This window comes from Leucopleurus acutus (assembly GCF_964270905.1).
Source record: "Leucopleurus acutus genome assembly, chromosome: 14".
NCBI classification, from domain to species: Eukaryota; Metazoa; Chordata; class Mammalia; order Artiodactyla; family Delphinidae; genus Leucopleurus; species Leucopleurus acutus.
The window spans coordinates 57,938,550-57,952,780 of NC_139156.1; the positions used below are offsets into that span (position 1 = coordinate 57,938,550).

General features: G+C 42.0%; 1 protein-coding gene across 7 annotated transcripts in view; it reads right to left on the minus strand.

The window, feature by feature from the left end:
- The window catches only part of KAT6B (lysine acetyltransferase 6B), a 226,513-nt gene that overhangs the window by 9,916 nt on the left and 202,366 nt on the right, over positions 1-14,231 (minus strand). For all 7 annotated transcript variants that reach the window (XM_082854691.1, XM_082854693.1, XM_082854692.1 and 4 more), the window contains one exon: positions 6-237. In XM_082854691.1, coding sequence (XP_082710817.1) covers positions 6-237 — 232 coding nt within the window. The remainder of the gene's footprint in view (positions 1-5; positions 238-14,231) is intronic.

Below are 14,231 nucleotides of genomic sequence, written 5' to 3' on the forward strand. Positions count from 1 at the left end.
CTCACCTGCCGTCCCTCTTGTCAATCATGTGGAGGTGCTGCAGCGTGGTGGCGATGTCATGTGGGCACATGCCCGTAGCTCTGCTGATGGCCTTGATGCTGATGTGCCGCTCATGGTGGTGGTAGAGATATTCTAAGATGACACTCTTCCAGTAGGCCAGGTAGGAGAGACGGCCCAGATCAGAGAGTGGCTTTTCAGGAGATCCTGCTTGGCCTTCTCTTCTAGAAAGCAAATAGCCTAGGGCAGAAAAAGCAAAAGAGGACCTCACTGTGGTGTTTTCAGACATTGGAACAGGGGCCACTTGAAATAATATAAGTAGCAACAAGGTTAAAACATCATATCAGAGAAGTGCATTAATTTTATGTATAGTCTCTTCCCAGCTACAGTGATTTGATCTCCATGAAGTTTATGCTCCTGAATCTTTTATAGCAGCCCTGTAAGTCAATTCACGCACGTAGCTGGTGGCAGCATTCGACATACACTGTGGCATATTTAACGAAGCTAAGGTTGAACACATTACTTCTGATAAGTTTCAACGTCCAAGTTCCCCAGCTTTAGATCCTTTCAAAAACTAAATGTCAGGCACTCACTCAGAAATCCTGTCGAGGGACCACCCCAAACATTAATGGGCAAGTTGTTTTCCACAGGAAGGACCGAATGACCCTTTGACAGCTGGGTCTTAATAAAAGAGAAGGGCCTCTGTTGACTGAGATCCTATATTGCTTGTTACATTTAACTAGCGGCTGATCTGAAGCTTTGTTTTAGGACTAATAAAAGAATGTCTTTTAAGTCAACTGCTGCAACTCATATCAGCTCCACTAGCTCTATTTTCATCTCTTTCATGGAAATTAATTTATAATCCAACCGTTGCTCCTACAAATTAAAGCAAAACAACCTCCTTAAGACACACTGTTTCATGTGAACTCAGGAAAGCCCTGAGCACGGTATGCTTCTGAACGTGCACTCGACAGCATTGCTGTGAAGGTTCCTTGGCAAAGGAACTTTAAAATGAGAAAACTTTAAACCCACTTGAAGGTAATGAATGAAAGCTGGCGGCTGTCTCGGTAATTAAGAGCCACTTATGGAGTAGAGAAGAAATGTTATAAACTAATGATGTCTACCTTGCTCTAATTATCTATTTCAACAGCCTCACCTTCATGAACTTCCTAAATTTAAACAAACATCAACCACATACAGTAGGTGGCAGCAATTACAAAATCATGCTGCTCTGTAAACCACCCAAATCTTCAGCATTTTTCTTCTTTATCTACATTTTCAAAATGGCCGCATTTTCAAGGATTTTCTCAATTTTGGATTTTTTGTTAGAAGAAATCAATGCCTCTGATGCATTTTCCTGCCTCAGAATCACTGTAAATGCAAAAATATAGAACAAGAAATTCACTCTGACCCTGGAGCGGTATAACCACAACATTTTGCATTTTGATGGTTTTAATCTGAACACTATTATAAAGGATAGGCATATATTTAACTTTAGGTTTTGTTGAAGTCTTTTTGACTTGTCTCTTTAACTCATGTTTAAGTGCAAAGTATTTGATTGAATGCGAACAAGCACCGCAAAATTTGACAGTCACACCACTGTGGACATGTCATTCGGCTGCACACCAAGGCTTTCAAGAGCAGTATGTCAGGAATGCTAACGCTGACGGCCACCGTGCAGAATCCAGCCCAGATCGTGCCCTGTCAATGTGAAGAAGAGCTCTCTGTCACCAGAGTACAAAGTGTGCCCAAACTTCAGAACACAGATAATTGGCACATCTGTCACCTGCCCCCTAAGTGCCTGGCACATGCTGAGAAATTTACTCCGTCGGCTGGAGGTCCCAGCTCTGTACTTCTGGGGCAGTGGGTGGGGGGGAGGGGAGGGAAAAAGAGCCACAGTATCGCGGATGTGGGACTATCCACTTTTGTCCAAGAGACCCCGCCATTAAAAGTCTCCTGCAGTGACTGTGAAATTCCCTAGCCCCTCGTTGGTTCTTATCTGAACCCCACAGTTGGGGACAGAAAGCACCCCCTGCCACCACCCCAGCCCAGCAGAAAAAAGCTCTGTACAACCAAAGTGGTCAGAAGGTAGTATGTGCCCTCCCTACCTTATGTCCCCACTGTGATGAGCAACCTTACGCAGGAAGCACATGTATTTCTTTGTTCTGTCTTCTCTTCCCACAATCCCTACACTGGGCTAAGAGAAAGCAGCCAGAATCCCTCCCAAAGGTAGTTTACACAGTGCAAGCTTTTACACCCTGAGGTAATGACATATACCTTCTCAGGGCCTGAGACCAGATGGGTTAGCCCCTGGAACTCTCAGGCAACCTGGAGTCTGTGGAGAGAGAGCATCTAGGCATGGACCTTTCAGCACCTGCTGCTCCCACTGTGTTAAGTGGCTGTCTCCTGGGACACTCCCTTGGACACAGTCTGTGGTCTATGACTGAGCCCCACCGAGCCCACGTACACCGAGCCCACCGGACATTGACAGCGAACACGTCTGTACTGTGCTAGCGAAGGCTGCAAAGGCTACCAACACCTGCCAGGAAGTGATACTTTCCTGGATGCGGGAGAGAAAAAACTGCAAACCCAAACTCCAGCCAGAGAACATCAAGCAGGTTTTCAGGGATGATGGGCACCAACATTACAGACCCCACAACACCACTGTCCGAAGGCATCATTGCACTGCCTGCAGTTAGTTTTCCCTTCTCCTCTCGGACTCACAAGCCCCTCAAGGAGCTTACACCAGTGGAAGGAACTTACACTTATGCTAAGAGCCATTTGTAAGCCCACGAAGTCTCCTCCTGAAGGAGAAATTTTTGGTTTAAATGGAATCCATTTCAACAACCAAAATGACCAAGGACAAATTTCTAGTTCCCTACGAATTAACTGCAATCACTGGTAATATGTTAAAATATGTACAGTAGCTTAGCAGGAAAAGTTGTGCCATGTCTCCTCTACTCCATTTGTGCACAAGGTTGATGTAATACATGATTTAAAGTCTACCTGCAGCAGAGGCACTTGTCCTCAAAAAAGCTGTAGCTGGTGGCACTTCATGACTTGACCTCCATAACATGGAATGTTTTAAATAATTAATTTCTTGCCATCTTTTGTTTCCTTCTACTTTTTCCAGGCTCCTTAAATCATCACTATAGAGCCCCCTGACATCATAATTTTTGGTAAGAACATTTACTTATTGAGTGATTATAGAGATGTGGTGCTTTAAGTTACAGCTCTTAAATTTAACTTACCAAAAAGATTCCAAATAATTGATCTAAGATGCAGGGAAATAAAAAGCACTTATCTTGGAAGCCGGTGTATTATCCTGAAGCATCTGAAACAAGTACAATACACCCCTGGTGAATAGATTCCCGTGGTGCTCTAACACCTTTCCTTAACTCAGGATACTTTCAATCAGAAAACCTGAACTACCCCTGGGGAAACCTGGCTGTTCAGACTGGAAACAGTGATGTTTGGAGGACAAATCCCAGTAGCTGTAGTATAATTAATCGCTGGTGAAATTATTCCCTTTAAATCGTCTGTGAGCCAGAGGTGCTGGTGAACAGCACTTACTCTGTGATCAGGAGACTTGCAATTGAAAGCTGACTGGCCCATATAAACCTCATCCACACATCAACTATCTTGATAACTATCTCGAGGAAACTAGCTGCTGCTTTTGCTTCACTGGAACTACTTACCCAAAGGAAAGTGAGGTCTGAGTTTCAGTGTATGGACCACACACTATATTCAAAAGATTATCAAGGTATTTGCTTACAGGGAAAGTAAGAATAAGGTGATGTCTGCAAAAAAGTAAACGTTTCTAGGCTGTATTGCATGGGACCCAAATTTAACCTCACCTCTGTTAAGTCTGACCTACTTGTAGTAAGATAATCAGTCCTCATGTTAACTACCTCTGATCTCTAATGTTTGAAATGGTTAACTCTCTCCTAGGGGTTGGAAAAAAAAGTGGTAGAGAGTTGCCTTCCTGTAGTCAGATCCATTAGGATAAGGAAGGAACTATCTGGACAAGGTCACAATTTGTTTTCGCAGCCTAAATTCCCAAATTAGCTGAACTCCCAGCATATTAAATGCAAGGTTAACCCTTGCTTAATATGAAACATTCCTTCCTTTTAAACAAGTAATATTTAAAGAATATTAGACTAGACCAGAGTGGAATAATGTTCTTCAGCAAGGGGGTAGGCACAGGTAAGGATTTCCCTCCCAAAGGCAGCCACCCTCACCCTTGCACACCTTTTTCTTCTACCACCTGGAGCCAAACCATATGAACAAAAGGGCAGACTTTGGCAAGGTACTCCCAAATCCCATCTATCTGGATTATATGGGTTTGCAGTAACTAGCTGCTTCTAGGGAAAAATAATCTTCAAGGATTATACACTTTTCATCGGACACCTGTTTAGTTCAGCAAATCCCGCTGAAGTGTTCTTATCAGTAGTCAGCACTGGGTTTACAAGCCTGGGAACTAACAGCAGGCCAGGGATTTATGGCCGCTTTTGATCAGAGGAAATCCAATGGCTCTAACCATGTATCTCATGACTGGGGACGGAAATTCACTGGTCCACGCTCATCTGTTACTGGTTTCTGGGGTTAAGCAGCTCTGTGACCAAGTGGACAAATGGCATGTTATCAGTTTAAAAAGTGGAGATAAATGAATTTCACAGGCTATTTATGTCTCCTCACTGAAATTTTGTGGTGATTTTGCAATTAGTAAAGAAGGAAGCTGAACCTTAGCCTTCCTACTGCCTGTTGCAGAGCACAGGCTACGGACACACAGGCTCAGCGGCCATGGCTCACGGGCCCAGCCGCTCCGCGGCATGTGGGATCTTCCCAGACCGGGGCACGAACCCACATCCCCTGCATCGGCAGGCGGACTCTCAACCACTGCACCACCAGGGAAGCCCCTTTCCTACTGTTTTAAGAGACTAGGGGTATTCTAAATGATCTGGGACCTGCCTGAATTCTTACTGCTTTCCATTTATTAAAAGATACAGATGCGTCCCCAGTAAAATTGGAAAATTTGAATTTTTGAGATATTTTGTATTTTAAAAGTTTGGTTTTGAAAATGTGGAAGTTTAAGACATCGCTCCCATAATTATATGGGCTTGATGTAATTATGTAACAACTTGAATAAACATTGCTTGACTTCTCAGTCTACTGTCTACAGACCAGTGGTTTTCAGAGCATGGTACCAGACCAACAGTATCAGCATCACCTGGGAACTTGCTAGAACTGCAAATTCTCAGGCCTATGAATCAGAACTTTTGGGGGCAGAACCCAGCGCCCGGCCTTTAACAAGTCCTCCAGGTGATTCTGATGCACACAAGTTTGAGGACCATAAACTCTGCTGTGGGGCTGCTGACTTTGATGGGGATGTGAAAACCGTCTTGTGCAGTAGGAGAGCCAATGAAGAGACAGCGGGACTGAAGAATCTCAGGTGAGGAGACCTCACCCAGATCCTTGGTGGTAGAGCATTGGGGGCAGGAATCTCCAAAGCCCCACCATACTGAAATTCAGCCAGGGTCACTGAGTCGCAGAGTGCCTTTGTCCATAGCTTCTATGCCTATGCTTCTCAACCTTCACTATGCAAACAATCACCTCTCGTTACAACTGGTTTCTGATTTAGTAGGTGTGCGGGGGGGGCCCGAGATTCTGCATTTCTAACAAGCTCCTATACCATGAACCACACTTGAAGAGCAAGCAAGGGTTTATACATTAAATCAGTGATTCTCAAACTTTTGGGTCTCAGGATCTCTTTACATTAAAAACAAGTTGTTTAAGAGCTTCTGTTTATAAGGGCTATAGGTATTAATTTTAGAGAGAAATGTGACAAATATTTATTTACTCATTCATATAAAAAAAAACCCCCATAAACCCATTATGTGTTAACATGATTTTCTAAAATACAAAACAAAACAAAACAAAAAGTGAGAAGAGTGGCACTGTTTTACATTTTTGCAAAACTCTCACACAACTGGCTTAAGAGAAAACAGCTAGATTCTCATATCTGTTTTGGTATTCAATCTGTTGTGATATCACAGGTCATGAAATTCTTGACAACTCTGCTGAACGCTCGTGGGAGAATGAGAGTGAAAAGGACAAATAGTATCTTACTATTACTTTGAAAATAGTTATCTTGCATATTCCCTGAAGGGGCCTTAGGGATTCCCCAGGGGTCCCTAGACCATCCGCATTAAATAAAAGGTGATAAGAGTTTTTAAAAGATGGGCAACAAGGTCACAAGTATTTTAAAACAATATGGCACTTACTGAATACAGTATAACAGATCATAAGAGGCTTTACAGGTTGGTTAAGGGCAAGGGTTCTAGAGCTAGACTGCCTGCAATGTAATCCAGGGTCTGCATGTACCAGCTATGTGGCTTCGGGCAAGTTATTTAATCTCTTGTAGGGATCCTTCATCCATACAATGTGGAGAGTAAAATCATACTGATCACTTAGGGTTGTCATAATAATTAAATGAATTAATACAAAGCATGTAGAACAGTGCTTGGCATATTACAGAAACCTTGTGAGTGTTAGCTATTATTATTATTCAACATATTGAATCAATAAAATCTCAAGGTGATCATTTGGTGACTGGATATCCTTACTGTAGGGGAAATAAAATTTGGACAGAAGGAGACAGACTGCTTGCTGTATGGAGTCAGACTGAGGAGAGCTACTTTTCCTTTTTCCTACTTTTGCCTGAGACGCCTGAAAACCATTCCACCCACTCTACTGCCTCAGACAGTTCTCCTCCCACCCCCACCCCCATCTAACCACCCAAATATAAATTTAATTAAAGGAAGAAGCTATGAAAAAGCAAACAAACAAACATATTCTGCCTCGAGGAACGATCTTAAGAAACTGGCGGCTGAAAGCTCCCAGCAAGCACAGTTCTGTGCTCCCTAAATTCCCTTTGGCCCTGAAGTCCTTAACTTCAAGGACTACCCTCAGGAAACAGCAAGGCTATCAAACCACAATAACAGTGATGGCTGGAGGGCTTCAGCAGAACCCAGGGACGGTCCCAGGACAGATGAAACAAAGACCCGAATGTTCTAGAAGACCCAAGTGTGTCCCTGGGAAAACGGCCTGAGCCAGTGAAACCCAGAGAATGGAAACAGCCAGTCTTTGGAGAAGGAGGGCTGGCTGCCCTGGGTCACATGCCACCCTGTTTCTCTAAGCCCCCCTTTATTTTTACTTTTTTTTAACATCTTTATTGGAGTATAACTGCTTTACAATGGTGTGTTAGTTTCTGCTGTATCACAAAGTGAATCAGCTACACATATACATATATCCCCATATCTCTTCCCTCTTGCGTCTCCCTCCCACCCTCCTTATCCCACCCCTCTAGGTGGTCACAAAGCACCGAGCTGACCTCCCTGTGCTATGTGGCTGCTTCCCACTAGTTATCGATTTTACATTTGGTAGTGTATATATGTCCATGTCACTCTCTCACTTCGTCCCAGCTTACCCTTCCCCCTCCCCGTGTCCTCAAATCCATTCCCTATGTCTGCATCTTTATTCCTGTCCTGCCCCTAGGTTCTTCAGAACCATTTTTTTTTTTTTTTAGATTCCATATATATATGTTAGCATACGGTATTTGTTTTTCTCTTTCTGACTTACTTCACTCTGTGTGACAGACTCCAGGTCCACCCACCTCACTACAAATAACTCAATTTTGTTTCTTTTTATGTTAGCCGCCCTTTAAAATCTCCCTTCTCAAAGATCCCACCAGCTCCTCCGCAGACTGCTCTGGTGCTGGGCTCTCAGTCACGCAGCGGGACCACTGGTCCTTCTTACTGCACACCCCCGCCTCTCTCCCAAGTCTAGTGGAAGAGGAATGAGGGGAAGCTGTATGATTGGGGCATGATGTCCCTGCTGTGCTGTGTGTGCGCGCGCGCGTGCACGCAAGCCTACAAGACCATGCTGGAATTTGCCAGATGATTTCCATGATTCTGTGACCAGGCATGGCCTCTCTTGAAGGGGGTGGTCATTTTGTGTGTCAGTCACTCAGGGAAAAGGTAGGTATTTATATGAACTCACGAAAACAAACTCATAAGCAGGGCACCGGGAGGCAGGAAAGGGGACTCTCCTCCCTCTGTGGTGCCCTTGTGTTGAGGAGGGTGAACATCTGTGAATGAGTTCCTAAGTTGGGGGTGACCAGGGCTAGAGACAGACCCCTGTGAGACAGCCACAGGCCAAAGATGAGTTAATGGTGTTTTATAACCGATAATCTAATTGAGTGAGACTGCATCGCTTTATTTCTCCTTTTTCTATCTTCTGGTCTAGCCCAATGGTTCTCAACCCTGGCTGCACACCAGAATCACTCAGCGGCTTTAAAAAACTACAGATGTCCGTATCCCACCCAGTCTCAACTCTTGCCTCTCAAGCCACTCTGGTCTCAGATGTATTAGGGGGTATATTAGGCAAAGGGTCTTGGGGACTACACCTTGGCCAGAATATTAAGTTGGGGTGCAACACCAATCCCACTTCTCCATTTGTCTCCCCAAATGGCTGTGGTTGTAGCAAGCAGAAGGTGAACGTTGGGCGAAACAGAGACCTCTAAGAGCTGAGGCCAGGGAGGAGAGGGTCACTTGGCTCTGTGATAGACTTCACAGAAGCTTCACTTATTTAAACATCTAACTGAGAAACATTTGTTTATGTATGGCATGTCCCACACCAGCAAGGTCCTGGTCTGGTGTCTTAGAACAATATAATTTTTCTTTCTAAGAAGATGATCATGTATGAAGTAGATTCAGTCTCTCAATTTTCTTGTTAGGAAAACAAGGCACCTCTGACAAGGATAAAATGATGAGGGAATGAGAGATGTTATACTTTGTCAGTATCACTTATTCCCAAACTAAAATCATTTGGGGAAGGCAAGAATTTTAAAAAATATCTTTCCTTAAATATATTTGGGAAGTAACCAGATTCTTCATGAGGCCCTTGCCTATTGCAAATTAAGTAAAGCTCTGACTCATCACTCAGAGGCACCTCTGGTTAGGTAACAGCAATACAGTACGGGTACCATGACCTCTGAAGTGACAGAAATTAGAAAGACATGTCAGAAGAATGCCCTCCTCTTTGATCTTTTGTAGGTTTCCACAGTTCAAACCACTTATAAATTCTGGAAAGTTTTGGGAAAAACAAATTTACCCCCCCAAATTTTTTACGATATACTCCCCAAACTTTTTTACGATGAAGTAATTTGGCATTTAAAAATTATGTCCTTTCTTGTAAATAGGCAAAGGTCCACTTTGGAGATTCAATCTGAAAAACGATTTCAGAAACTAATTTCTTCCAAGTTGAAACCTGGAAAAAATTTTCATATTTAAGTTACAAAATCCTGGTAACAAGAATTTATCTTTGAACAGTTACAACATTTTAAATACCGCATTAAACCCATACACGCTTCAAATAAAGCATCTCCTCTGAGCAAGTAACTGTATGTACTCATAATACTTCACCTGTGAGACCATTCTCCTGTAAAACATTACAACTGAACTCTCCTTTAAGTAAAGTACTAAAACCAAAAACTGGAGTTTCTTTTGACCACTGAGGTTCTGTGGTTCTGGGGGCGGGTAGCTGAGATAGTTCACTGTCTGGTCTAATCCTCCTGGCCGACTGAGGAGGAGCATTTAAACCAACGTGGACACTGGCCACTGATTTCAGACCAAGTTTGGAGATAAGACAGAAGAGCAACTTGCCTTTCCGTTTGTTCTCCCACAACTCCCCTAAAATACTGTGTGTGTGTGTGTGTGTGTGTGTGTGTGTGTGTGTGTGTGTGTGTGTGTGTGTGTGTGTGTGTGTGTATTTACCTGCTAATCCTGGGTGATAAGCTTTCACACAGCAAACACAAGAATACAGCAAGACTGAAGAAAGAAAAAAGTGGGAAGAGAAATCTCTCTATAATTTTTCTTTGTTTTCAAAGTACATTTCAAAAGGGATCTGTCAGTCTTTGAGACAACTTTCTAAAATCAAAGCGCGGCCTATCTCTCAATCTGACTGATCAACTAATGATGAAAATGTAAGGCAGAGAAACTATCTCTAGTTGTCCTCAGGTCATCTAGACAAACAGTCCTATTCTGCTGGTCTACAGAAGTCGAAAACTTCTCTTTTCATTTATTTTTTATTTATCTCCTATAAGCTTTCAAACAGGATTCGAGGTAAAAAGCCTCTGGCAATAAATTGGTATCCCCACAGGGTTACCAATGAGCCCATTCTGACAGATGCGAAGGCTTCGGGGGGTGGGGTAGGGAGCTGGGCTGGGGTGAGGTATTCAGTCAAGTGACTGGCTGGTTTGCCAGTGGACTTGGTATCATGTAGGTATCTAGCCGTTAATCCTATAGGGATCTTAAAGCCCAAACTGGCTACAGTCAGATGTTAGCTGTTGGAAAAACAAAAACCTATGCAATATCATCACTAGCAGTATGAAAAGACATCAGTTTTTACCCCTTCAGTTAGTGGGTGATACCTTTCTCAAAGTCCACTGTTTAGACTGGCTCCCAATTCTAGCAGTACTTAGAGCTGAGACTTCAGTAACAATATATTAATATTACCCCCCATAAGCCTTTATACTCTGTGGTCACTGTTAATCAAAGAATGTCCATCCAACTTTCCAAGCGTTGGGATGGTTTAGCAGTGCGTTTAGCAGCTGAGCGCCCACTACGTTCTAGGCACTTTTCTAGTTAAGTTGTAGACAGATACTCCATTTTCCAAATTTAATAAACAAAAAAGCTCTGGGAGTTTAATTTGTTAACCAGTATGCAACTGTTGAACACAAGAACCACAAACTACGTAAATAACAGGAACTCAAATAGACATGTTAACAGCTAACGTTCATTTTTAAGAATCAATTCAATATGCTACATGCAAGCAATCAATTACACTGCAATCATCATTTACGAATCAAACTATGATGCGGATACTCGTGGGGGTATATACAACTAGGTGGAAGTGTGTGATTAAGGACAAACAGATTGAAACTGTGAATTATATAACTGTCTCTTGTAATTACCCTGCTTGAGAACCAAAAGAAACTTCTTGTATAATTTTGCAGGAGAATGTGGATCGAGATATAGAATTGCTTTTTATTTGGTTCTAACCCTTTGACAGTTATTTAATTATGTGTGATGAGGTCAAAGAAAGTTTATGCTTAATTTATGAAAAGTTGGCAGGGAGGTATTTCAAAGTGATCCTCTGAAAAGCTCCAGATTATTCACGAAAACTGAGGATTTCTCTTCCTTTTCAAGAAAGATTTATCTAAATTATTTGGTAAAATAAACAACATTTAAAACAAATTCACAGGCATCATTCATTTTATCTCCTCTCTAAAAACATTCTTTATGGTCTGCAAGTTTTTAACTGGATGTAACTGAAAGCTGCAGGGGTAGAAGGCTGTCAGAGCCCTCAGACGCGTCTTCCGCTTTGGTAGGAAAAAAACTCATTAGCTTCCTTAAGTCACGGGGAAAAGCTCCAACACTGGGCAAACCATAGGGCAGGACTTCTAATCTATGAACAGAGAATCATCTGCTTCTTAAGAAGGAGGAAGCCTGTTTTTGCAATAAATAATCAGCAGAACCTTGTTTCAGCATATTTTAAGACACTCTAGCCTTTTTCTTTCCCTTTCTTAAAATCTAAGTTTTTAACATCTTTTCTCTTCTGTAAGTGCTGTTTCTAGTGCCTAAAAATCTTCCCCAAATATTAGAACTGCTGAACACCTAGCATTCTAGGTGGAAGGAAGGGCAATTTCCTACACTTACAATGTCTTCCAGTATTGCTTTCCCTCATTTTGGATTAAAAAAAAAAAAAAGGAAGGAAGGAAAGATGGAAGGTAGGAGATGGAGGGAAGGAGGAAGAGAGGGAGGGAGGGAGGGAGGAAAGAGAAAAGTCCCAATGCTGCAGTGTCTCTGTATCTCTTTGGCCTTTCTGTTCCATATTTTCTCCTCAGTCCACCCCAGTTCTGCACAGCTATTCCTTGCCCAAATCCTCTATTTTATCACCTGTATTAACACACAGCCCTTCATTTATGTTTCTCTAGGTTTAAGAGTGGAAGTGTAATTTACAGGTATGCTATTTTTCTAAAGGACTTGACTCAACACGTGAGAGGATATGATTCTAGTAAATTTCAGTACCTTTCCTTCACATAAAAATGATTCTGCAAAGTCTGACATAAAGGTGATACCAATACACCAAATACCCTTGTACTCATGTTTCGATCTCAAAGCAGAAAAGGTGAAAAACTACATCTTTTAAAAACATCACTAATATAATGCCACCAATAAATAAAAAAGTTTTCCAGTTCTAAGAGTTACAAAAATCCAAGCCCTAAAACACACCATAGGGCACAACCTCCTATTTTAAGACCACCACTTTCTTTAAAAAACAAACAACAAAAGCAAAAATAAAACACAGATATGAAAAACTACATTAAACAAATATATACAGCTTAATGGATTATTATAAGACAACCACCCTTATAACCATCACTCAGGATCAAGAAATAGAAGTTTGCCAGCTATCCCCAAAAACCTCCCACCTGTCCCATCCCGTTCACCCCTGCTTTTTCCCTCATAAGTGACCACAATCGTGACTAATAGTAATCCCTCGTGTTTCTTTATACTTTTATCACCAAAATGTCCCCAGGCACTACAGTATAATCTTGTCCATTAAAAAAAAAAGAATAGGGCTTCCCTGGTGGCGCAGTGGTTGAGAGTCCACCTGCCGATGCAGGGGACGCGGGTTCGTGCCCCGGTCCGGGAGGATCCCACATGCTGCAGAGTGGCTGGGCCCGTGAGCCATGGCCGCTGAGCCTGTGCTCCACAATGGAAGAGGCCACAACAGTGAGAGGCCCACGTACCACAAAAAAAAAAAAAAAAAAAAAAGAATAAGCAATGTCTTTTAAGTCTCTTTTAATCTATGAGTTCCCCCCTCCACTCCCTTGTTTTCCTTATAATTTATCTGCTGATGAACAGGGGCCATTTGACTAGTTTCCTAAATCTGGATTTTCCTGATTGCATACATCCAATGCAGTTCAATTTGTTCCTTTTTCCTCTGTTTTCCTGCAAAATGGCAGCTGGATCCAGAGGCTTGATTAGACTTGAGTTCGATTCACTGGCAAAACTACAGATGATGGTATGTTCCTTGATCACGAAGCATATAAATTCTGTCCCCCTTTTTGCAATGTTTGCTGCTGCTCTTGTTCAATGTCTAGATGCATTAATTCACTGGCCAAACTGCAAAATGTGATGTTTTAATTCTATCATTTTAATTCTATCATTTCATTTCATTTATTAGCTGGAATACGTTTATAAAAAGATGCTTGCCTTCATTTACTATTGGGTTACCTAGTGGTATAGTTCATATAGGAAAGGCAGGTTAAATGCTTTATTTACCAGTTTGTAAGATAAGATACTAGTTCCCATCATCCTCTTTTGTTTGTTTTAAAATGTCATCATGAATGTGTGAGGTTATACATTTGATGAGTTTCAATTAGTTGCAATTGTTACCTTTATTATTGTATTTAATGTCTAGTGGGAGCCTCCTCAAGTTGAATCCTGAGTCCTTTTGACAAGACCCTAATATAATTTTTGCCTCCTTGCTGTCTAGTATGAAACAAAGGAAAACTCCTTTTACAGGAAGAATTCTCTACATCATTTTATTATTTATTGGCTGCGTTGGGTCTTTGTTGCAGTGCGTGGGCTTCTCAGTGCGGTGGCTTCTCTTGTTGTGGAGCACGGGCTCTAGGCACACGGGCTTCAGTAGTTGTGGCTTGCGGGCTCTAGAGCACAGGCTCAGTAGTTGTGGCACACGGGCTTGGTTGCTCCGTGGCATGTGTGATCTTCCCAGACAAGGGCTCGTGCCCCCTGCACTGGCAGGCGGATTATTAAACATTGTGCCACCAGGGAAGTCCCTCTACTTCATTTTAAATAATGGTTCAATTTGGCCCCCGAAAAGGACATATGCACACATATTGGGTATAGTGAGGTCTACTTATATTACATTTTCCTCAAGATTTCAGCAACACTTCTTTCAATACCTTCTGCTGTATTTTTTTCAATGTGGATAAATGCATAACTGAATTACTTTTAATCCACCCAACTATTTTTAAGCAGTCTATAAACATTAATTTAAAACAATTTTGTTGAAAAAAGGAGCTCCTCCATGATGTTAATTCAAAGCAGGACTCAACATGAATAAGTATAAAACAAGGTTTT